The sequence below is a fragment of the Salvelinus sp. IW2-2015 genome, linkage group LG26 (genome assembly GCF_002910315.2).
Source record: "Salvelinus sp. IW2-2015 linkage group LG26, ASM291031v2, whole genome shotgun sequence".
Classification (NCBI taxonomy): domain Eukaryota; kingdom Metazoa; phylum Chordata; class Actinopteri; order Salmoniformes; family Salmonidae; genus Salvelinus; species Salvelinus sp. IW2-2015.
The window spans coordinates 8,297,238-8,322,299 of record NC_036866.1 but is presented as its reverse complement, the minus strand read 5'-3'; the positions used below and the strand labels follow the sequence as shown (position 1 = coordinate 8,322,299).

The 25,062-nt window shown below is 44.8% G+C and overlaps 1 protein-coding gene across 1 annotated transcript in view; it reads left to right on the top strand.

Moving 5' to 3' along the window:
* LOC111953052 (uncharacterized protein KIAA1614-like) overlaps positions 1-25,062 on the top strand; it is a 47,184-nt gene that overhangs the window by 10,781 nt on the left and 11,341 nt on the right. The window contains exons 3-6 of the mRNA XM_070435382.1: positions 8,079-8,348; positions 9,389-9,548; positions 15,886-17,213; positions 22,991-23,141. Of these exons, the coding sequence (XP_070291483.1) occupies positions 8,079-8,348; positions 9,389-9,548; positions 15,886-17,213; positions 22,991-23,141 (1,909 nt within the window). The remainder of the gene's footprint in view (positions 1-8,078; positions 8,349-9,388; positions 9,549-15,885; positions 17,214-22,990; positions 23,142-25,062) is intronic.

The window sequence follows — 25,062 nt, the reverse complement described above, 5'->3', positions numbered from 1 at the left end:
TTCTCCACTTCTCGTACTCTCTGTTTAGGGCAAAATAGCATTCTAGCTTTGCTCTCCTGTTTTTTTGTTTACATTCTTTCCCAATGGTTGGTCAAAATAATTATCTTTTTTGTTTTCTTCATGATTTGGTTGGGTAACTAATGTGCTGTTGTCCTGGGGCTCTGGTGGACGGTGTGTGTTTGTGACACAGAGCCCTAGGAGACCAGACTTGCTTAGGGGGACTCTCTCCAGGTTCATCTCTCTGAGGTGATGGCTTTTGTTATGGGAAGGGTTGGGACATCGCTTCCTTGTGGTTTAGGATATTTAACGACCTCTTTTCTGGATTTGAGCAATTAAGTGGGGTACGGCTCAATTTCTGCTCTGCATGCATTATTTGTGTTCTACGTTGTACACGAGGATAATTTTTGGCAGGAATTCTGCATGCAGGAAAGGTCTCAAATTTGGTGTTTGTTTCCCATTTTCGGTGAAAATCTTGGTTGGGTGAGCGGGACCCAACCCACAACCTAAAAGGCACAATGGGGCTCTATGACCTGATTCAAGTTATTTTTAGCCCAGATCCTAATTGGTATGTTGAAATTATGTTCCTTGATGGCATAGAAGGCCTTTTCTTGCCTTGTCCTCCTCAGATCGTTCCACCAGCTTGTGGGAAAAGTACCTGGGTGCTTGATTTTAGGCCGAGGGGTATGTAAAGTTCTTTGTGTGCTTCTAGAGGGCCAACGTCTTGTCTAGAATGGAATTTTGGTCCTGTGACTGGGACCCTTTTTTGGAACTAACCCACATTATTTCTGTCTTACTTGAGAATTTACTCGTCAGGCCCAGGGTCCTGAAAGAATCTGCTGCAGAAAAGATTCTAGGTGCTGCTGTAGCCCTCCTGTTGGGTGACAAGAAGCCACCAGATCATTCCAAGGCAAACAGCTTAACATTTGGACCTCGGTTTCTAGTAGGGTAGACCGGGTCGCCTGCGAACTGTTCTAGTGCCCGCGGCCCAAATTCGTTATATATATGTAAACGAGGGTGGTTAAGCTGCATCCCTGTCTCACCCCACGGGACCCTTGTTGTGAAAGAACAATGTGATCGTGTGTTTTTGCCAATTTTAACCGCACACGTTGTTTGTTACATGGATTTTATAAACTTCGTATGGTTTACCCCCAACACCACTTTCCATCAATTTGCTATACAGACCTCCATGCCAAAATTGAGTCCGAAGGCTTTTGTGAAAATCAACAAGCATGAGAAGACTTTGCCTTGTTTTGGTTTTTTGGTTCAATTAGGGTTGGTGTTAGGGTGATAATACATGGCGTTAGTACAGGGTCAATTTGGTTAAAAACCAAAATTTACATGCTCATACATGTTTTCATTAGGAAATGTACGGAGTCTGCTGATGTTTAATGGATAAGCCAGAGGATTTTCCCAAGGTTACTGTTGACGGCATATTCCCACATGAGTTATTGGGGTTCCAAATTTGTCTTCCACTGATTTTGTGGATTGGGTGTGATCAGGTCCTTGGTTCCAAAATTGGGGGAAGATGGCCAGGAGCTAAGGACATGTTAAAGGAGTTTTAGTATAAAGGCCAATTGGAATTGTTTGGGTCTTGTTATAATTTGATTACATTTCATTAAGATACCATCAACCAACACAGGGCCTTTTTGGGTGGCAGGTTTTTATCGTGGTCGCCGTAAACTGCCCAACAGCGACAGTCATAGGAGGTCTTACTATTTATTAAATATTATTTTCTTCGTGTATCTGAAGTGACAGTATCTATAAAGGTATGAGTCACGCTTGCGATAGGGGTAGGAGGGGGGATGCTATCATGCCTAGTAAAAGTCCAGTTGACTGTTCCTTGTTAGGGAGCACGATTGCCAATAACGAAAGGTATCCCAGTCACTGTCTTGATGTGATTAGGGGGAACAGGCATGGAGGATGGCCTAAAAGAAAAAAAAAAGTCCCAGTCATCTGTCTTGTAGGGGAGGATGCCTAAAAAAATAAAAAAAAAAAAAAAAAAAAAAAAAAAGTCATCCCAGGTCCACTCTTGCTGTCTTTTCTATGTAGGGGAGGCATGTGCACCTAAAAAAAAAAAAAAAAATTCCCACCCAATCACTGTCTGTAGGAGGAAGTGCCTCTAAAGTCCCAGTCTTCACTGTCTTGTAGGGAGAATAGCCTAAAAGCCCAGTCACTGTCTTTGTAGGGAAGTTGCTAAGTCCCAGTTTCAGTCATTTAGGGAAAAGATGCCTCAAGTGCCCCGTCACTGTCTGTAGGGAGTGAGCCTAAGTCCCAGTCTGTTTCTTGTAGGGAACCTAAAAGTCCCAGTCAACTGTTCTTGTAGGAAAATGCCTAAGTCCCAGTCATTGTCCTTGTAGGCGATAGCTAGTCCCAAGTCACCTGTCTTGTTTAGGAGATGCCCTAAAGTCCCACAAAGTTCACTGTCTTTGTAGGGGAGAGATGCTAAGTCCCAGTATCCACTGTACTTTGTTTAGGGAGATTGACACTAAATAAGTCCCCACGTCACGTCTTTGTTAGGGGAGAATGCTAAGCCCAAACGTCACTTCTGTGTAAGGGAGATGCTAAAAAAGTCCCCAGTTTCATCGTCTTTCTATTGTGAGGGCGGAGATGCCTAAACATCCCGTCACTGTCATGCCAGGGGGTGGTGGTGATGAAAATCTGTGCAGAGAGAGATGAATCGTTTTTAGCTAAGTAGGTTGGAAGTAGGAATTTTTCTCCAATATTGAAATGCGGGACGTCCTTTCTCTAGAAATTACAAAACCCCACAAAAGCACAAATCCAAAATTCCAACTTTTTTCCAGGTTCGGCATACACATGGTTTTAGCCGTGTATATACGTGTGCGTAGCGAAAATACTGTGGCAGAGTTGCCAAAGAAAAACTCATTATCCGGCCTGCCAATGAAACAAAAAAGAAATACGACAACACGAAGCAAGCCACAAAAGGAGCCGTGGCCTTTGTGGAGCATGGGTAACGATGCTTCGTGGGCGACCGTTGTTGATGTGTGCAGAGGGTCCCTGGTTCGCGCCCGTGTCGGGGCGAGGGGACGGTTTAAAGTTATACTGTTACACCTAGTAACATCACTAGGCAGTAAATTAGTCAATAGATCAAATATCTCTGCTAATAACTGCTAGTTTTCAGTTTTCCCCTCCCCACTCAGACCACTCCCAGACAGTCCAAGCAAAATTCTGTCTTGAGAAATTGCTCTTTGCTAAGAAGCTATTTTTGTTTATTTTTGAAAATTTTATAAAAAATAATCACAGAAAGGTACTTAATTGTTGACCAGAAATTATTTGATATTGAGATGAAAAGGCTGCATTGGACCTTTATAAACAATCAATGTAATGTGATAAAGGTAATAAATTACATTTACATTTAAGTCATTTAGCAGACGCTCTTATCCAGAGCGACTTACAAATTGTGCATTCACCTTATGACATCCAGTGGAACAGCCACTTTACAATAGTGCATCTAAATCTTTTAAGGGGGGGGGGGGGTGAGAAGGATTACTTTATCCTATCCTAGGTATTCCTTAAAGAGGTGGGGTTTCAGGTGTCTCCGGAAGGTGGTGATTGACTCCGCTGTCCTGGCGTCGTGAGGGAGTTTGTTCCACCATTGGGGGCCAGAGCAGCGAACAGTTTTGACTGGGCTGAGCGGGAACTGTACTTCCTCAGTGGTAGGGAGGCGAGCAGGCCAGAGGTGGATGAACGCAGTGCCCTTGTTTGGGTGTAGGGCCTGATCAGAGCCTTACAACGGAATGTAGAGATTAAAAAAATAGCAAGGAGAAGGTGGGAGGGAGGGCGATAATAGTCTATTTCTGACTGTTGACCAGATGTTTAATGATCGTAATGCCCCTCTAATTGTGACCGTCTCACAAACAGAAGTTTGCTTCCGCCTGTGGGTTGCTCTGTCCCTCACTTTCATGGCCTCAAATATTCTCATGCTAAATGAATCATGCTTTTTATAGACAAAGTGATAAGTAAACAAATGGGATAAACTTAATACGGTTCTTCCATACAGTGCATTCGGAAAGTATTCATCCTGTTTCCATTGATCATACTTGAGATGTTAGATGTTTCTACAACTTGACTTTACCTGTGGTAAATTCAATTGATTGGACATGATTTGGAAAGGCACACACCTGTCTATATAAGGTCCCACAGTTGACAGTGCATGTCAGAGCAAAAACCAAGCCATGAGTTGAAGGAATTGTCCGTAAAGCTCCGAGACAGGATCGAGGCACAGATCTGGGGAAAGGTACCAAAACATTTCTGCCAAGACTGTGCTAAGCTGTCAAGGCAAAGGGTGGCTGCTTTGAAGAATCTAAAATATATTGGATTTGTTTAACACTTTTTTGGTTACTACATGATTCCATATGTGTTATTTATAGTTTTGAAAATACAATTTTTTTGAAAATAGTAAAAAAAAATGAAAAACCCTTAAATGAGTAGGTGTCCAAACTTTTGACTGGTACTGTGTGTTGTGTGTGTGTGTTGTGTGTGTGTGTGTGTGTGTGTGTGTGTGTGTGTGTGTGTGTGTGTGTGTGTGTGTGTGTGTGTGTGTGTGTGTGTGTGTGTGTGTGTGTGTGTGTGTGTGTTGTGTGTGTGTGTGTTGTGTGTGTGTGTGTGTGCTGCGCGTGCGCACGCGCATACATACATACATACATACATACATACATACATACATACATACATACATACATACATACATACATACATACATACAGTGGGGAGAACAAGTATTTGATACACTGCCGATTTTGCAGGTTTTCCTACTTACAAAGCATGTAGAGGTCTGTAATTTTTATCATAGGTACACTTCAACTGTGAGAGAGACAGAATCTAAAACAAAAATCCAGAAAATCACATTGTATAATTTAAGTAATTAATTAGCATTTTATTGCATGACATAAGTATTTGATCACTACCAACCAGTAAGAATTCCGGCTCTCACAGACCTGTTAGTTTTTCTTTTAGAAGCCCTCCTGTTCTCCACTCATTACCTGTATTAACTGCACCTGTTTGAACTCGTTACCTGTATAAAAGACACCTGTCCACACACTCATCAAACAGACTCCAACCTCTCCACAATGGCCAAGACCAGAGAGCTGTGTAAGGACATCAGGGATAAATTGTAGACCTGCACAAGGCTGGGATGGGCTACAGGACAATAGGCAAGCAGCTTGGTGAGAAGGAAACAACTGTTGGCGCAATTATTAGAAAATGGAAGAAGTTCAAGATGACGGTCAATCACCCTCGGTCTGGGGCTCCATGGAGAATCTCACCACGTGGGCATAAAGATCATGAGGAAGGTGAGGGATCAGCCCAGAACTACACGGCAGGACCTGTCAATGACCTGAAGAGAGCTGGGACCACAGTCTCAAAGAAAACCATTAGTAACACACTACGCCGTCATGGATTAAAATCCTGCAGCGCACGCAAGGTCCCCCTGCTCAAGCCAGCGCATGCCAGGCCCGTCTGAAGTTTGCCAATGACCATCTGGATGATCCAGAGGAGGAATGGGAGAAGGTCATGTGGTCTGATGAGACAAAAATAGAGCTTTTTGCTCTAAACTCCACTCGCCGTGTTTGGAGGAAGAAGAAGGATGAGTACAACCCAAGAACACCATCCCAACCGTGAAGCATGGAGGTGGAAACATCATTCTTTGGGGATGCTTTTCTGCAAAGGGGACAGGACGACTGCACCGTATTGGAGGAGGATGGATGGGCCATGTATCGCGAGATCTTGGCCAACAACCTCTTCCCTCAGTAAGAGCATTGAAGATGGGTCGTGGCTGGGTCTTCCAGCATGACAACGACCCGAAACACACAGCCAGGGCAACTAAGGAGTGGCTCCGTAAGAAGCATCTCAAGGTCCTGGAGTGGCCTAGCCAGTCTCCAGACCTGAACCCAATAGAGAATCTTTGGAGGGAGCGAAAGTCGTATTGCCCAGGACAGCCCAGAAACCTGAAGGATCTGGAGAAGGTCTGTATGGAGGAGTGGGCCAAAATCCTGCTGCAGTGTGTGCAAACCTGGTCAAGAACTACAGGAAACGTATGATCTCTGTAATTGCAAACAAAGGTTTCTGTACCAAATATTAAGTTCTGCTTTTCGGATGTATCAAATACTTATGTCATGCAATAAAATGCAAATGAATTACTTAAAAATCATACAATTAGATTTTCTGGATTTTTGTTTTAGATTCCGTCTCTCACAGTTGAAGTGTACCTATGATAAAAATTACAGACCTCTACATGCTTCGTAAGTAGGAAAACCTGCAAAATCATCAGTGTATCAAATACTTGTTCTCCTCACTGTACATACATACACACTACCGTTCAAAAGTTTGGGGTCACTTAGCAATGTCCTTGTTTTTGAGAGAAAAGCAATTTTTTTTGTCCATTAAAATAACAACAAATTGATCAGAAATACAGTGTAGACATTGTTAATGTTGTAAATGACTATTGTAGCTGCTAACGGCTCTTTTTTAATGGAATATCTACATAGGCGTAGAGGCCCATTATTAGCAACCATCACTCCTGTGTTCCAATGGCATGTTGTGTTAGCTAATCCAAGTTTATCATTTTAAAAGGCTAATTGATCATTAGAAAACCCTTTTGCAATTATGTTAGCACAGCTGAAAACTGTTGTTCTGATTAAGGAAGCAATAAAACTGGCCTTCTTTAGACTAGTTGAGTATCTGGAGCGTCAGCATTTATGGGTTCGATTACAGGCTCAAAATGGCCAGAAACAAAGAACTTTCTTCTTAAACTCGTCAGTCTATTCTTGTTCTGAGAAATGAAGGCTATTCCATGAGAAACTGAAGATCTCGTACAACGCTGTGTACTACTCCCTTCACAGAACAGCACAAACGGGCTCTAACCAGACTGAGCTAGAGGACAAGTACATTAGGGGGTCTTGTTTGAGAAACAGATGCCTCACAAGTCCTCAACTGGCAGCAAATAGTACCCGCAAAACACCAGTCTCAACGTCAACAGTGAAGAGGCAACTCCGGGATGCTGGCCTCCTAGGCAGAGTTCCTCTGTCCAGTGTCTCTGTTCTTTTGCCAATCTTAATCTTTTATTTTCATTGGCCAGCCCGAGATATGGCTTTTTCTTTGCAACTCTGCACAAGTATTTCGCTACACACGTAATAACATCGGCTAAACATGTGTATGCGACCGGAAAAATTGGATTTGATTTGTGCTTTTTGTGTTGTAATTTCTAGAGAAACAGAGACGTACGCATTTCAATATTGGAGAAAAATTCTACTTCAACATGACTGGGACTTAGGCATCTCCCTACAAGACAGTGACTGGGACTTAGGCGTCATCTCTCCTACAAGACAGTGACTGGACTTAGGCATCTCCCTACAAGACAGTGATGGGACTTAGGCATCTCCCCTACAAGACAGTGACTGGACTTAGGCAATCTCTCCTACAAACAAGATAGAAACAGTGACTGGGACTTAGCATCTCCCTACAAGACATGACTGGGACTTAGGCATCTCCCTACAAGACAGTGACTGGGACTTAGGCATCTCCCTACAAGACAGTGACTGGAGACTTGGCATCTTCCTACAAGACAGTGACTGGACTTAGGCATCTCCCTACAGACAGTGACTGACTTAGGATCCCCTACTCAATGAACGTGACTGGACTTAGGCATCTCCCTACAGACAGTACTGGGACTTAAGGCATCTCCCTACAAGACGTGACTGGATTAGGCATCTCCCTACAAGACACTGACTGGGACTAGGCATCTCCCTACAAGACAGTGACTGGGACTTAGCATCTCCCTACAAGACAGTGACTGGGACTTAGGCATCTCCCTACAAGACAGTGACTGGACTTAGGACATTCTCCTACAAGACAGTGACTGGGACTTAGGCATCTCCCTACAAGACAGTGACTGGACTTAGGCATCTCCCTACAAGACAGTGACTGGGACTTAGGCATCTCCCTACAAGACAGTGACTGGGACTTAGGCATCTCCCACAAGACAGTGACTGGGACTTAGCATCTCACCTACAGACAGTGACTGTGACTAGGCATCTCCCTACAAGACAGTGACTGGGACTTAGGCATCTCCCTACAAGACAGTGACTGGGACTTAGGCATCTCCCTACAAGACAGCGAGCACAGCCGAAGGTACAGTAGAACCTCCCGTATTGCTTCCAGGAATGCAGGCTTTTGCTRTAGCCCTGCTCTAAAACACATGATTTGTGTTCGAGTAGGACTGGGGCAAAACCTGAGCACCCAGGAGCTCTCCAGGGGCCAGGGGAGGGTTGACCACAGACAGATGTATCATAAATGTATTTCCAGTTTGAGTCAACTGGGTCTTCTGTTGCTCTAAGAGACGAACTGTCAGTACTGGCCATCAACACAGTCAGTGCTCCATCTTCCTCTTTCCCTACATTCTTTTATTCATTTCTAATGATGTAAAGTGTGTACTTGTGACCCATGTGAAATTACTTCACTTAAAATAGTATTAACATTTCCTGACTGTAAAACATACATAATCTGATCTAACTAAATTATGTTTGTTGAAACGTCTTTTTGCTTATTTTTTGGGTAAGATGTTACGCAAAATCCCAACCTAAATATTTTCATCCTGATACATCTACATAGCTTTAATGACACTACCAACACCTATAACTCTACTGCTTTGCTCTTGTACATCTCCCTGTTAGAGCCCCAAGCTGCAAAGAGTGACAGGGTCACAGTGTTTACAACAGCTGTTACTAAAAGCACCACTGTCATCAACAGAGAGGATTACGGTTATATCGCTCACTTCTCTGTCTAGGTCATTCACTCGTCTGAGTCACAGTCTCAACATAAGAGGAGGGAATCTCGGTACAACAGCTTATCGTAGAAAGAAGTAACACACTCATTGATTTGTTCCCCCATTGAGTGCCTGTTAAGCAGGTGTCGTTGTGGAACTGAATGGGCAGCTATGTGTGGTTAGTCGTTAAAGCCCTGAGCACTGTGGGTAACTGTGTTTTTGGTGTTTGTAAACTGTTTGCGTCTGTTAATGCCCATGCACAGAGACGTATACAAGCAAAGGGACTTCTTCAGTCACATACTGTATACCCATTCACAAATACACAGACAAACACAAAGCACAGGCAAACAGGATAAAAGCTTATGAAAACACACACACACACACACACACACACACACACACACACACACACACACACACACACACACACACAGTAAAAGCAAATTGAAACATACACACTCCAAATCTCATTTGCACACACAGACCTTGTCAGCCTAATTAGTAGTGGTCCTGCTCGGCCTAATCCCCTACTCTGAGTCCCTCTCCTGCACAGGCACTGACGTTTGCCTCTACCATCTCTCCCCCCACCCCTCTGCCTGTGTGTGTGAGACGGTCTGTGTGCAAACAGGGCCTTTGTGTCCAGCGAGGACCTGCCGCTGAGTCAGCTCCATGAGCAGGCCAAGCGGCTCCTGGAAAGAGCCCGCATGAAGACCCGGTCCTGCCCACTCAAGGCCGACCACACTATCCTACCCATACAGAGGGACAACCCGTAAGTACTGCTCCACAACAGTGCATGTTTGTTTGTGTGTGTGTGGGGGGGGTTGGAGAGTCGTCAGTGTGTGTGTGTTTACCTACCGAGCTTAGCTGTAGCAGACACCTGTAGCACCATGACCAACCAAACAAGACCAAACAATAAACTGTTTTTCTCTCCTCTTCTCTCTCCCTTTTCTGTCCCTTTTCCTGATTCTAGAGGTGTTTGTGCTGGACAGACCGGAAGGGCTGTATTGTGTTAGGCTGGTTAAAGTGTGCTGCAGCTCTCTCTTTTCTGTTTACTGATAGTGTCCAGCGTAGATAGCTGCAACAGGCAGTGCTCTCTTGTCGTGCTTGTTTCACTGTAATACTAAGATATATATATACACACAGTTGAAGTCGGAAGTTTACATACACCTTAGCCAAATACATTTAAACTCAGATTTTCACAATTCCTGACATTTAATCCTCGTAGAAATTCCCTGTTTTAGGTCAGTTAGGATCACCACTGTATTTTAATGTGAAATGTCAGAATAATAGTAGAGAGAATMATTTATTTCAGCTTTTATTTCTTTCATCACATTCCCAGTGGGTCAGAAGTTAACATACACTCAATTAGTATTTGGTAGCATTGCCTTTAAATTGTTTAACTTGGGTCAAACATTTAGGGTAGTCTTCCACAAGCTTCCCACAATAATTTGGGTGAATTTTTGGGCCCATTGCCTCCTGACAGAGCTGGTGTAGACTAGTCCCCAGGTTTGTAGGCCCTCCTTGCTCGCACGTCACGCTTTTTTCAGTTCTGCACAAATGTTTCCTATAGAGATTTGAGGTCAGGGGGCTTTGTGAATTGGCACTCCAGTACCGTTGACTTTTGTTGTCCTTAGGGCATTTTGTGCCACACACTTTGGAGTATGTTGGGGTCATTGTCCCATTTTGGAGAGAACCCCATTGGCAACCAGATTTAACTTCCCTGACTGATGTCTTGCAGACGTTCTTCAATATAAGTCCACGACTCATTTTCCTGGCCTCATGAAGCCATCTTTTATGAAGTGCACCCAGTCCCCTCCTGAGCAAAGCAAACCGACAACATGATGCTGCACCGGCGATCTCGCCCCGTGCTTTCCAAGGTGGGGATGGGTTTCTTCGGCTTACAAGCATCCCCCTTTTCCCTCCAAACATCACATGGTCATTATGGCCAAAACAGTTTCTATTTGTTTCATCAGACCAGAGGACATTTCTCCCAAAAAGTATGATCTTTTGTCCCATGTGCAGTTGCAAACCGTAGTCTGGCTTTTTTATGGCGGTTGTGGAGCCAGTGGTTTCTTCCCTTGCTGAGCGCCTTTCAGGTTATGTTGATATAGGACTCGTTTTCGTGTGGATATAGATACTATTGTACCTGTTCCTCCAGCATCTTCACAAGGTCCTTTGCTGTTGTTCTGGGTCAATTTGGATCTTTTTGCACCAAAGTACATTCATCTCTCTAGGAGACAGAACGTGTCTCCTTCCTGAGCGTGTATGACGGCTGCGTGGTCCCATGGTGTTTATACTTGCTTACTATTGTTTTGTACAGATGAACGTGTACTTCAGGTGTTTTTAAATTGCTCCAAGTATGAACCAGACTTTGTGGTAGTTCTAACAATTGTTTTCTGAGGTCTTGGCTGCATTTCTTTTGATTTTCCCATGATGTCAAGCAGAGAGGCACTGAGTTTGAAGGTAGGCCTTGAAATACATCCACAGGTACACCGCCAATTGACTTAAATTATGTCAATTATCAGAAGCTTCTAAAGCCATGACATAATTTTCTGGAATTTTCCAAGTTGTTTAAAGGCACAGTCAACTTAGTGTATGTAAACTTCTGACCCACTGGAATTGTGATACAGTGAAATAATCTGTCTAAACAATTGTTGGAAAAAGTACTTGTGTCATTGTCACGGCTGTGTGTAGAGACGGACCAAGGCGCAGCGTGCTCTGAGTTCCACATCTTTATTTCGTGAAACTTACAAAACAAAAAAAGAAACAAACAACGAACCGTAACATAAGAGGTGCAACATGCACGAACTCCAAACAAGATCCCACAAAAAACAGTGGGGAAATGGCTGCCTATATATGATCCCCAATCAGAGACAACGATAAACAGCTGCCTCTGATTGGGAACCATACCAGGCCAACATAGACATAAAACAACCTAGATAACCCACCCTAGTCACACCCTGACGTAACCAACATAGAGAATAAAAGGCTCTCTATGGTCAGGGCGTGACAGTCATGCAAAAAGTAGACGTCCTAATCGACTTGCCAAAACTATAGTTTGTTAACAAGAAATTTGTGGAGTTGTTGAAACACTTAGGTTGGAGTTATTAAAACTAGTTTATGTAAACTTCTGACTTCAACTGTGTATATATATATATATTTGATGTACTGCTTTAAAATGTATAGTTCATCTGTGTTCTGTTTATAGTGCACTTTAGWAGTTTTTAAATGCCTGGTATGTCGCAGATATCTATTATGGGTCACACTTTGACACCTCTGCTTTAAACTCATTCCATGGGGGGCTGCAGGTTTTTGTTTGTTCCTTTAAATTAAGCCCTAGACAACCAGACGTGAGGAGCTCCTTACTAATTAGACCTTAATTCATCAATCAAGTACAAAGGAGGAGCAAAAACCAGCAGACACTCGGCCCTCCGTGGAATGAGTTTGACACCTGCGCTTTAAAGTGTGTTATACAGATACTACATTATGTAGTAATGTGACATGCTGATATTTACATTTAACTAACTAGTAACTACACTAACTATACAATATGTCGCTTATCTGCAGTGACCATGTACAGCTGAGTACATAGTTATACTCAGCAAAAAAAAGAAATGTCCCTTTTTCAGGACCCTGTCTTTCAAAAAGATAGTTAGTAAAAATCCAAATAACTTCACAGATCTTCATTGTAAAGGGTCTAAACACTGTTTCCCATGCTTGTTAAATGAACCATAAACAAGTAATGAACATGCACCTGTGGAACAGTCGTTAAGACATTAACAGCTTACAGACGGTAGGCAATTAAGGTCACAGTTATGAAAACTTATGACACTAAAGAGGCCTTTCTACTGACTCTGGAAAACACCAAAAGAAAGATGCCCAGGGTCTCTGCTCATCTGCGTGAATGTGCCTTAAGCATGCTGCAAGGAGGCATGAGGACTGCAGATGTGGACAGGGCAATAAATTGCAATGTGTGTACTGTGAGATGCTTAAGACAGCGCTACAGGGAGACAGGACGGACAGCTGACCGTCCTCGCAGTGGCAGACCACGTGTAACAACACCTGCACAGGATCGGTGCATCTGAACATCACACCTGCGTGACAGGTACAGGATGGCAACAACAACTGCCCAAGTTACACCAGGAATGCACAATCCCTCCATCAGTGATCAGACTGTCCGCAATAAGCTGAGAGAGGCTGGACTGAGGGCTTGTAGGCCTGTTGTAAGGCAGGTCCTCACCAGACATCACTGGCAACAACGTTGCCTATGGGCACACACCCACTGTCGCTGGACCAGACAGGACTGGCAAAAATGCTCTTCCCTGATGAGTCACGGTTTTGTCTCACCAGGGGTGATGGTCGGATTCGCGTTTATCGTCGAAGGAATGAGCATTACACCGAGGCCTGTACTCTGGAGTGGGATCGATTTGGAGGTGGAGGGTCCGTCATGGTCTGGGGCGGTGTGTCACATCATCGGACTGAGCTTGTTGTCATTGCAGGCAATCTCAACTCTGTGCGTTACAGGGAAGACATCCTCCCTCATGTGGCACCCTTCCTGCAGGCTCATCCTGACATGACCCTCCAGCATGACAATGCCACCAGCCATACCGCTCGTTCTGTGCGTGATTTCCTGCAGGACAGGAATGTCAGTGTTCTGCCATGGCCAGCCAAGAGCCCGGATCTCAATCCCATTGAGCACGTCTGGGACCTGTTAGATTCAAGGGTGAGGGCTAGGGCCATTCCCCCCAGAAATGTCCGGGAAGTTGCAGGTGCCTTGGTGGAAGAGTGGGGTAACATCTCACAGCAAGAACTGGTAAATCTGATGCAGTCCATGAGGAGGAGATGCACTGCAGTACTTAATGCAGCTGGTGACCACACCAGATACTGACTGTTACTTTTGATTTTGACCCCCCATTTGTTCAGGGACACATTATTCCATGTCTGTTAGTCACATGTCTTTGGAACTTGTTCAGTTTATGTCTCAGTTGTTGAATCTTGTTTTGTTCAAACAATTATTTACACATGTTAAGTTTGCTGAAAATAAACACAGTTGACAGTGAAAGGACGTTTATTTCTTTGCTGAGTTTAGTATTAGGTAACTTAATGTAAAGCATTGGCTTATACATGATGGCCCATTGGGCTACCTTGGTTGCTATGTCAGGTGCTCTCTCTCGCTCTCTCACGGCTATTTCCAACATACACGTTACACAATCCAGCTGTAATTATACAACTACAACACCTCCCGATCTTAATCCTAATATCATCTGTGGTCCTGGAGCAGATTACTTATTACCTCAGCATATCAAATCAAGTGTATTTATATAGCCCTTCTTACATCAGCTGATATCTCAAAGTGCTGAACAGAAACCCAGCCTAAAAACCCAAACAGCAAGCAATGCAGGTGTAGAAGCACGGTGGATAGGAAAAAGTCCCTAGAAAGGCCAAAACCTAGGAAGAAACCTAGAGAGGAACCAGGCTATGAGGGGTGGCCAGTCCTCTTCTGGCTGTGCCGGGTAGAGATTATAACAGAACATGACCAAGATGTTCAAATGTTCATAAATGACCAGCATGGTCAAATAATAATAATCACAGTAGTTGTCGAGGGTGCAACAAGTCAGCACCTCAGGAGTAAATGTCAGTTGGCTGTCAGGGCCAAACAGGCAGGATATAACCCCACCCACTTTGCCAAAGCACAGCCCCCACACCACTAGAGGGATATCTTCATTCTGATCAAGGTGGGATGTTCCCACACATACAGTTGTCAATTACCAGACAGTGTAAACATCCACTCCAGATTAGACTGATTGGATGGGATGTCACGGCCGTTGTAAGGAGGAGACCAAGGCGCAGCGTGGTAAGCTTACATTCTTCTTATTTATAAGAACGAACACTGAACAAACAAACAAAATAACAAAACGAACCGTGAAGCTAATATGAGTAGTGCGGACAGGCAACTAAACATAGAACAAGAACCCACGAACACCAAAAGAAAAATGGCTACCTAAATATGATCCCCAATCAGAGACAACGATAAACAGCTGCCTCTGATTGGGAACCATATCAGGCCATTATAGACATACAAATACCTAGACCTACAAWACTCTAGACTTACAAAAAACCCTAGACAATACAAAACAACTAACGTACTCACCCTAGTCACACCCTGGCCTAACCAAAATATAAAGAAAACAGAAATATCTCAGGTCAGGGCGTGACATGGGAAGTTTTGGATACCGACCAACCACTAGGTGATGTGATATAAAATTGTAATAATGGCCCCTGCAATGACAGCCAACTATTATCAAAATCCTTCTAAATGAAATCCATTTGTATTGATGTGAGTGTGTTTATGCATTGGATTGTGTTATGTAAGAACAATTCATTTTGTATTTACAATGTTGGGTCTGATTTAATTTGGAAATATATCTGGGTTTGGAGGGAGCTTCCTGGTTGTGATTTGACGCTTGATAAGACTGATTCTTCGTACTGCTTCACTGCACCTGTCATATTTGCCAGCTACCCCCCCCCCCCACCCCCCCCCCCCCACACACACACACACATTCCCAAGGGTATAAAAGGAGGAGCACATGCAAGGCAAGAACAGTACATCACTCCCCTCTTCTCTGGGGAGCTATTTTAGCCAGCCATGCAGTTTGATGTTCCCTACCAGTACAGTGCAATAATATAGCCTCTCATCCACTAGAAGTTTTCTGTTCAGTCATTGTAAAAAGGATCATGAAAATAAAATTGACAAACACATTTGTCATTTTACATTTAAAGATCAAGTTGTATTAGGAACAATAGATTGCTTATTTAATACACTCACACCACTCTAGATAGTCATGAATGTGTTTATTTCATCAGTAAAATAGAAAAGTCATAAAATAGGCTAGATGATGGGATAAAAGACAGAGAGGACGGCTGTACTGGGGATGACCTTCCCCTTAGCAAGAGCTGAGCATGTTAGGAATGTAGAGGCTGGGATACACACGTGCCAGAACACGGAGAAGAATCCCACAGCCATGTAACCAATCTGTGTTAGGAGGACAAATGCTGGATGTTTCTTTATGGGGTTTCTGTCTTTCTGTGTGTGTGTCCATCTACAGGGAGCAGCTGTCCAATGCTGGAGCTCCCGTTCACCGGGCTCCTCTGGTGGGGAAGGGAGGTGTGTCATCGGCGGTAGTTGCCGCCGTTACCTCATTGTCAGGAAATCTCAGTGACTCCTCCAGTGGCGACTCGGGCTGCGGCCCCCGCCGGCGCCCCAGCCAATCGCCGACACGGGTCCGCTTCGAGGACGAATCAGAGAAAGATGCAGAGGTGCGCTACTTGGTGAGGCTACGTCAGTGGAGGAGGGCCCAGGGTCTGCTCATATCCAAGCCCAACCTCTCTTCCTATGTCAACGGGCGGATGGACACTGATCCAGGAACTGGAATAGTGATCGAGCGAGGACGCTGCCTCGAGGGCAGCTTATTATGGCACAAGAAGGCTCGCAGGACACAGGAGGGCTACGTAAACAGGGGCAGCAGGGGCCATTTTAAAGCTGCGGTAGCACAGGAGGAGCTCAACAGGCAGTGCAACTCGTGCYGGACGTTCCTGGAAGTCGGGGACCCGAATCTGAACCTCCATCTGAACCCATCACCCCCGAAAGGGCAGAATGGCCCAGTGAACGGAAAGGGGAAGGTGCTCATGTCTTGCTGGGTGGCTCCCAGTGAGCCCAGCCAGGCAGTTCTTACCGAGCTGATCAAGGAGACGTACATTGGGAAGGTAACCCTCCGTGATGTGGCAGATAGCACCGGGACAGGGCGTGGCTGGGTGGGAGAGACGGACAGCAGCAGTGGGAGTGTTCGGGTGAAGAGCAGGAGTAGGAGAGGGGAGATTCTGGGCACCAATGAGCATGGAGCACCCATTACGGTGACGCCAACACCACCACGGTCCAATCACAGTTTGGCACCAGTGAGCTCAACGAATGGTATTATGGTGGTGCCYCCCAATCCTTACACCATTGAGAAACCCGTGTCAATGGTGGTGGGTTTGCACACTCACTCTCCCGCTCCCCCAGAAGAACCCACAAACTGTCCCCCGTGCCTCAAGAGCAACCCCTTTACCCCTTCCTCAGTGCCCATCAAATCAGCTCTGAAAACAGTACCTAAGACTCGGCCCAATGGCCAGCTATCAGTCAAACTCATGCCTTCACCACAGTACCGCCTTTTCCCCCGGGACTCCCTGGAAGACCAGGGGAGAGGGGCTGCACCCAACCCCCAGAACGAGCATTCGGTTGGGGGGAACTTCAAGGAGGTTGGTCTGTCWTTGGGGCTAACTTCCAGCACTAGCATGATAATGCCCTGTATCAGGCCTGCCTCCCTGCTGAAGACCTCCCCATCACCAGCGAAGACAGCAGAAGAGAAGTTGGTGCACCCTGCGCCACAGGCACCAGGTCAGCTTCAAATACCCACTTGCTCACACACACACACACACTAATTTGTGTGCTGTGGGACAGTGGATTGGTAAGACAAATAAGTGTTGCTGCTCTTCACAGCTCATCTGCAACTTTTCAGGGAAGTTAGGAACCAACAGGCAGTTAGGAAAGCTAAGGCTAGCTTTTTCAAGCCGAAATTTTCATCCTGTAGCACAGACTCAAAAAAGTTCTGGAACACTGTGAAGTCCATGGAGAATAAGAACACCTTCTCCCAGCTGCCCACTGCACTGAGGCTAGGAAACACTGTCACCACCGATAAATCCACTATAATCGAGAATTTCAATAAAGCGTTTTTCTACTGCTGGCCATGCTTTCCACCTGGCTACCCCTACCCCGATCAACAGCCCTGCACCCCCCTCAGCAACTCGCCCAAGCCTCCCCCATTTCTCCTTGACCCAAATCCAGATATCTGATGTTCTGAAAGAGCTGCAAAATCTGGACCCCTACAAATCAGCCGGGCTAGACAATCTGGACCCTCTCTTTCTAAAAATGATCTGCCGAAATTGTTGCAACCCCTATTACCAGTCTGTTCAACCTCCCTTTCTTATCGTCTGAGATTCCCAAAGATTGGAAAGCTGCCGCGGTCATCCRCCTCTTCAAAGGGGGAGACACTCTAGACCCAAACTGCTATAGACCTATATCTATCCTACCCTGCCTTTCTAAGGTCTTCGAAAGCCAAGTTAACAAACAGATTACCGACCATTTCGAATCCCACCGTACCTTCTCCGCTATGCAATCTGGTTTCAGTGCTGATCATGGGTGCACCTCAGCCATGCTCAAGGTCCTAAACGATATCATAACCGCCATCGATAAGATACATTACTGTGCAGCCGTATTCATTGACCTGACCAAGGCTTTCGACTCTGTCAATCACCACATTCTTATCGGCAAACTCAACAGCCTTGGTTTCTCAAATGATTGCCTCGCCTGGTTCACCAACTACTTATCTGATAGAGTTCAGTGTGTCAAATCGGGGGGCCTGCTGTCCGGACCTCTGGCAGTCTCTACGGGGGTGCCAGAGGGTTCAATTCTCAGGGCGACTCTCTTCTCTGTATACATCAATGATGTCGCTTATGCTGCTGGTGATTCTCTGATCCACCTCTACGCAGACGACACCATTTTGTATACCTCTGGCCCTTCTTTGGACACTGTGTTAACTAACCTCCAGACGAGCTTCAATGCCATACAACTCTCCTTCCGTGGCCTCCAACTGCTCTTAAATGCAAGTAAAACTAAATGTATGCTATTCAACCGATCGCTGTCCACACCTGCCCGCCCGTCCAGCATCACTACTCTGGACGGTTCTGACTTAGAATATGTGGACAACTACAAATACCTAGGTGTCTGGCTAGACTGTAAACTCTCCTTCCAGACTCACATTAAGCATCTCCAATTCAAAATTAAATCTAGAATCGGCCTCCTATTTTGCAACAAAGCATCCTTCACTCATGCTGCCAAACATACCCTCGTGAAACTGACCATCCTACCGATCCTCGACTTCGGCGAAGTCATTTACAAAATAGCCTCCAACACTCTACTGAACAAATTGGATGCAGTCTATCACAGTGCCATCTGTTTTGTCACCAAAGCCCCATATACTACCCACCACTGCGAGCTGTATGCTCTCGTTGGCTGGCCCTCGCTTCATACTTGCCACCAAACCCACTGGCTCCAGGTCATCTACAAGTCTCTGCTAGGTAAAGCCCTGCCTTATCTCAGCTCACTGGTTACCATAGCAGCACCCACCCGTAGCACGCGCTCCAGCAGGTATATCTCACTGGTCACCCCCAAAGCCAATTCTTTCTTTGGCCGCCTTTCCTTCCAGTTCTCTGCTGCGAATGACTGGAACGAACTGCAAAAATCACTGAAGCTGGAGACTCATATCTCCCTCACTAGCTTTAAGCACCAGCCGTCAGAGCAGCTCACAGATCACTGCACCTGTACATAGCCCATCTGTAAATAGCCCATCCAACTACCCCATCCCCATACTGTATTTATTTATCTATCTTACTCCTTTGCACCCCAGTATCTCTACTTGCACATTCATCTTCTGCACATCTACCATTCCAGTGTTTAATTGCTATAATGTAATTACTTCGCCACCATGGCCTATTTATTGCCTTACCTCCCTTATCCTACCTCATTTGCACACACTGTATATAGACTTTTTCTGCTGTATTATTGACTGAATGTTTGTTTATTCCATGTGTAACTCTGTGTTGTTGTATGTGTCAAACTGCTTTGCTTTATCTTGGCCAGGTCGCAGTTGTAAATGAGAACTTGTTCTCAACTAGCCTACCTGGTTAAATAAAGGTGAAATTAAATTTAAAAATCTGAATGGCAGAGGGCAAAGGTAACAGCATCATCTGCATATCAATGGGTGGTGATGATAAATGCCTTGTTGAGAGCAAAGGAGGTGAATGCAAATCCAGTGAATTTACTTTGTCACATTTTATTTGTCACATGTGCCGAATACAACAGTACAAGCCCTTAACCTACAATGCTGTTAAGAAAAATAAGAGTTAAGAATATTTACTTGAAAAACTCAAGTAAAGGCCTCCCGGGTGGCGCAGTGGTCTAGGGCACTGCATCGCAGCGCTAGCTGTGCCACCAGAGACTCTGGGTTCGCGCCCAGGCTCTGTCGCAGCCGGCCGCGACCGAGAGGTCTGTGGGGCGACGCACAATTGGCCTAGCGTCGTCCGGGTTAGGGAGGGTTTGGCCGGTAGGGATATCCTTGTCTCATCGCGCACCAGCGACTCCTGTGGCGGGCCGGGCGCAGTGCGCCAAGGTAGCCAGGTGCATGGTGTTTCCTCCGACACATTGGTGCGGCTGGCTTCCGGGTTGGAGGCACGCTGTGTTAAGAAGCAGTGCGGCTTGGTTGGGTTGTGTTTCGGAGGACGCATGGCTTTCGACCTTCGTCTCTCCCGAGCCCGTACGGGAGTTGTAGCGATGAGACAAGATAGTAATTACTAACAATTGGATACCACGAAAATGGGGAGAAAAGGAGGTAAAATTTAAAAAACGAAAGTTAAAAAATATATTTWAAAAAAGTAACACAAAATTTAAATTACAAGGCTATATACAGGAGGAACCGGTACAGAGTCATTGTGCAGGGGTACAGGCTAGTTGAGATAATTGAGGTAATACAGTGCATTCGGAAGGAATTCAGACCCATTGACTTTTTTCAAATTTGTTTAGGTTACAGACTTACTGTAAAATTGATGTTTATTTTTTATTTTTCGCATAAATCTACACACAATACCCTATAATGGCAAAGCAAAAACAGAAATGTTGGTACATTTATTAGAAATAAAAAAACATATCACATTTACATAAGTATTCAGGCCCTTTACTCAGTACTTTGTTGAAGCACCTTTGACAGCGATTACAGCCTCGAGTCTTCTTGGGTATGACGCTACAAGCTTGGCACACCTGTATTTGGGGAGTTTCTCCCATTCTTCTCTGCAGATCGTCTCAAGCTCTGTCAGGTTGGATGGGTAGCGGCGTTGCACAGCTATTTTCAGGTCTCTCCAGAGATGTTCGATTGGGTTCAAGTCCGGACTCTGGCTGAGCCACTCAAGGACATTCAGAGACTTGTCCCGAAGCCACTCTTGCGTTGACTTGGCTGTGTGCTTAGGGTCGTTGTCCTGTTGGAAGGTAAACCTTTTCCCCAGTCTGAGGTCCTGAGTGCTCTGAAGCAGGTTTTCATCAAGAATCTCTCTGTACTTTTCTCCGTTCATCTTTGCCTCGATCCTGAATAGTCTCCTAGTCCCTGCCGCTGAAAAACATCCCCACAGCATGATGCTGCCACCACGCTTCACCGTAGGGATGGTGCTAGGTTTCCTCCAGACGTGACACTTGGCATCCAGGCCAAAGACTTTATTCTTGGATTCATCAGACCAGAGAATCGTGTTTCTCATGGTCTGAGAGTCCTTTAGGTGCCTTTTGGCAAACTCCAAGTGGGCTGTCATGTGCCTTTTACTGAGGAGTGTCTTCCGTCTGGCCACTCTACCATAAAGGCATATTGGTGGAGTGCTGCAGAGATGGTTGTCCTCCCATCGTCACAGAGGATCTCTGGAGCACTGTCAGAGTGACCATCGGGTTCTTGGTCACCTCCCTGACCAAGGCCCTTTTTTAAACGTTTAACTAGGCAAGTCAGTTAAGAACAAATTCTTATTTTAAACAACGGCCTAGGAACAGTGGGTTAACTGCCTTGTTCAGGGGCAGAACAACAGATTTTTACCTTGTCAGCTCGGGGATTCGATCTTGCAACCTTCTGGTTACTAGTCCAACACTCTAACCACTAAGCTACCTGCCGCCCTTTCTCCCCTGGCTGCTCAGTTTGGCCGGGCGGCCAGCTCTAGGAAGAGTCTTGGTGGTATCAAACTTCTTCCATTTAAGAATGGAGGCCACTGTGTTCTTTGGGACCTTCAATGCGGCAGACATTTTTTGATACCTTTCCCCAGATCTGTGCCTCGACCAAATCCTGTCTCTGAGCTCTGCGGACAATTCCTTTGACTTCATGGCTTGGTTTTTGCTCTGACATGCACTGTCAACTGTGGGGCCTTATATAGACAGGTGTGTGTGCCTTTCCAAATGAAGTCCAATCAACTGAATTTACCACAGGTGGACTCCTGCTCCACTACAGCCCTGTCGAAGTGCTCGGCCCTCCTTTTCGTGTAGTCCAAGATCCCTACCATCAGACAACCTTTAAGTAGAATTGTTAAAGGTGATGTGTTAAAGATAACGATTAGAGGTTGTTACAAACAGGGTTAGGTGGATTACTTCAAAGTGCAATCTGAACTGTAACTGAATTCTAACAATGGAGTCTCATTAGTCAAAATATATACATTAAAGGACACAATTAAATGTGTTTTCAGTCCCCAAGTAGCCATTGGTAAATGCACTGCCTCATGGGTGGTCAAGTCCATGCTGCTGATGTCAGTGAGGTGTCAGCTCAGTGACTGTGAAGGTGTGTATCCGTGAGTGCATCTGTGCGTGTGTGCATATGCTTCTGTGTGTGCATGTGTTCGCTTGTGCATACGTGCGTGTGACTTCATGCATGCGCATGTGTGGGGTGTGCTTGTGTGTGCTGCACCCAGGTCCCAGCAGGGATTTTGTAGTCAGCACATCCACCAACACCAGCCTTGTAGTCCTACCAAGGCCTGTTCCACCCGATTCCACAGCCTGGTTGATTAGATATGTGAAGCATCTGATTGTTCTCACTGTGTGTTCTTGCTCTCTCTCTCTATTTGGTGCAGTATTTCTCAATTAAAAAATGTACATGAAAACGAGTTGTCTCTCGTTGAATGAAAAATCCCCATTTTTGACGAAGTGTTTACCCGAACAGCCGGAAAACCCCTTAGTGAAGACCAAAACTAACGAAATGTCATCATAATATATGCACAAACTCTTCCGAACTAGTTCTGCTGGGAAGCATGCGGACGCCTTCTCTCTCTCGCCATCTATTTCTCTCTGTCTCTCTCCCCTCTGACTCTCTTTATGTCTCTCGCTGTGTCTATGCATGATAAATACTCAACAATCCCCCCCAAAAAAATATATGTAGCAAATATGTAGAAAGAAATTCACATCTCACAAACAATATTCTACAAAAATATATCGTACCACATGCAAATGTCAGTCTAACAAGGCTCTTACTCATTCCTGCTTTTCATTAAAAAAAATATGAAAGTTACAGATTCTTCACCTTGTAAACATCCCTCCCTCCCCTCTAGAAGTGGAGCTGCAACATCCATGGATGGGAGAGCTCTTTCTGGGAGGAGCCAACATCATACCCCCTCCCCCATACCACTCTGGGTGTGATGGACTGGTCATGGGGCCAATGAGAGCAGAGCATCAGAGGGAGGAAAGCACTAGTCCAGCTCAGTGAGTACTGGTAAATCCCTCCCTACACCACACTCTTATGCTTAATTCTAAACTGACCTGAAGCTTTATGTTGATTGTAAAGGATTACCTTCCTTGCCCTCTGATAGSCTTGGTGGGATTTAGCAATCTTTTTACATATTTAGTTATTTCAGGTCAAGGTTAAATTGAGGGTTAGGAGCGGAGCTAGAGCAAGTCTCATCGCTGAGTCTCTAATATCACTGTTTGTATATGGCAGAATTTGGCATGAAAGCGCTCCAGGCCTGCTCATCACAGTACCTTGATTAGGTGAATTACGGTAGGTGTGGCTGGAACAAAGCACAATTTGCAGAGTTGCCCACACAGGGCTCTAAATAAAATAAAATAAACATTTGGTAGCACTGGTGAACAAAATTTTAAAAGTTAGGAGCACCACATGAAATTTAGGAGCACCAGAAAATACAATTTTTTAAAAATGAATTGAGATACAGCCTATATGAAGTCTAGCTACTTTAGAAGCATGTTGTGCACTAGAAACTAATATGTAACACATTTGTTTATTATAAAAGCTAACATGTTGATACAAATACCTGTCATTGAAATTACAATGTCATTTGTGGATTATTAGGTCTCTACATTGTGTATGAAGCACTATTTTCCTAGTGGGGATACATTATGTTGACATTTGTACACTGTCTCTTTAAAAACATCAGGTTTGTGATGATGACATGCAAGAGATGTGTCATTCATTCATTCATTCATTCATTGCTATGATCATAGATCTCCTGAAGAAGCTATCCATTTACATTTACATTTAAGTCATTTAGCAGACGCTCTTTTCCTTTCTTTCTGCGCCCCCAAATATTTGGATAAAATGGCAAAGTTACCAGTTAACTAACTAGTCAATGAGGTAACATGACTGAACAAAGTGGAAACAAATGGTTAACTACGTGTACAGTGCCTTCGGAAAGTATTCAAACCCCTTGACTTTTTCCACATTTTGTTACGTTACAGTTATTCTAAAATTGATTAAATTAGTAAAAATCTACACACAATACCCCATAATGACAAAGCCAAAACAGGTTTTTAGATTTTTTTGCCAATTTATTGCAAATAAAAAACAGAAATACCTTATTTACATGGCCTGCTGGAGGTCATTTTGCAGGGCTCTGGCAGTGCTCCWKCTGCTCAAAGGCGGAGGTAGCGGTCCTGCTGCTGGGTTGTTGCCCTCCTACAGCCTCCTCCACATCTCCTGATGTACTGGCCTGTCTCCTGGTAGCGCCTCCATGCTCTGGACACTACGCTGACAGACACAGCAAACCTTCTTGCCATCGCATTGATGTGCCATCCTGGATGAAGCTGCACTACTGAGGCCACTTGTGTGGGTGTTAGACTCGTCTCATGCCTACCAACTAGAGTGAGAGCACGCCAGCATTCAAAAGTGAGCCAAAACATCAGCAGGAGCATAGGAACTGAGAAGTGGTCTGTTGTCACCACCTGCAGAATCACTCCTTTATTGGGGGTGTCTTCTAATTGCCTATAATTTCCACTTTGTCTATTCCATTTGCACAACAGCATGTGAAATTTATTGTCAATGCAGTGTTGCTTTCCTAAGTGGACAGTTTGATTTCACAGAAGTGTGATTGACTTGGAGTTACATTGTGTTGTTTAAGTGTTCCCTTTATTTTTTTGAGCAGTGTAAATAATTGACTTAAGATAAACTGAGGTCCAAAAAATCATCACACAAGTCCTTTTCAATGAGGAAAGACTTTCCAAGGAATCATTCCAATTCGTAGATCAAAGAATGTAATTTTACCCTTCTCCATTTGAAAATCATTGGACTCCACTAACATGTAAAGTACGTGTACATGTAATACCTGTCAAGGCTGTGGGTAACTGGTGTAAGGAGTCAGGCGCAGGAGAGCTGAGATGCGTGGACAAGGTA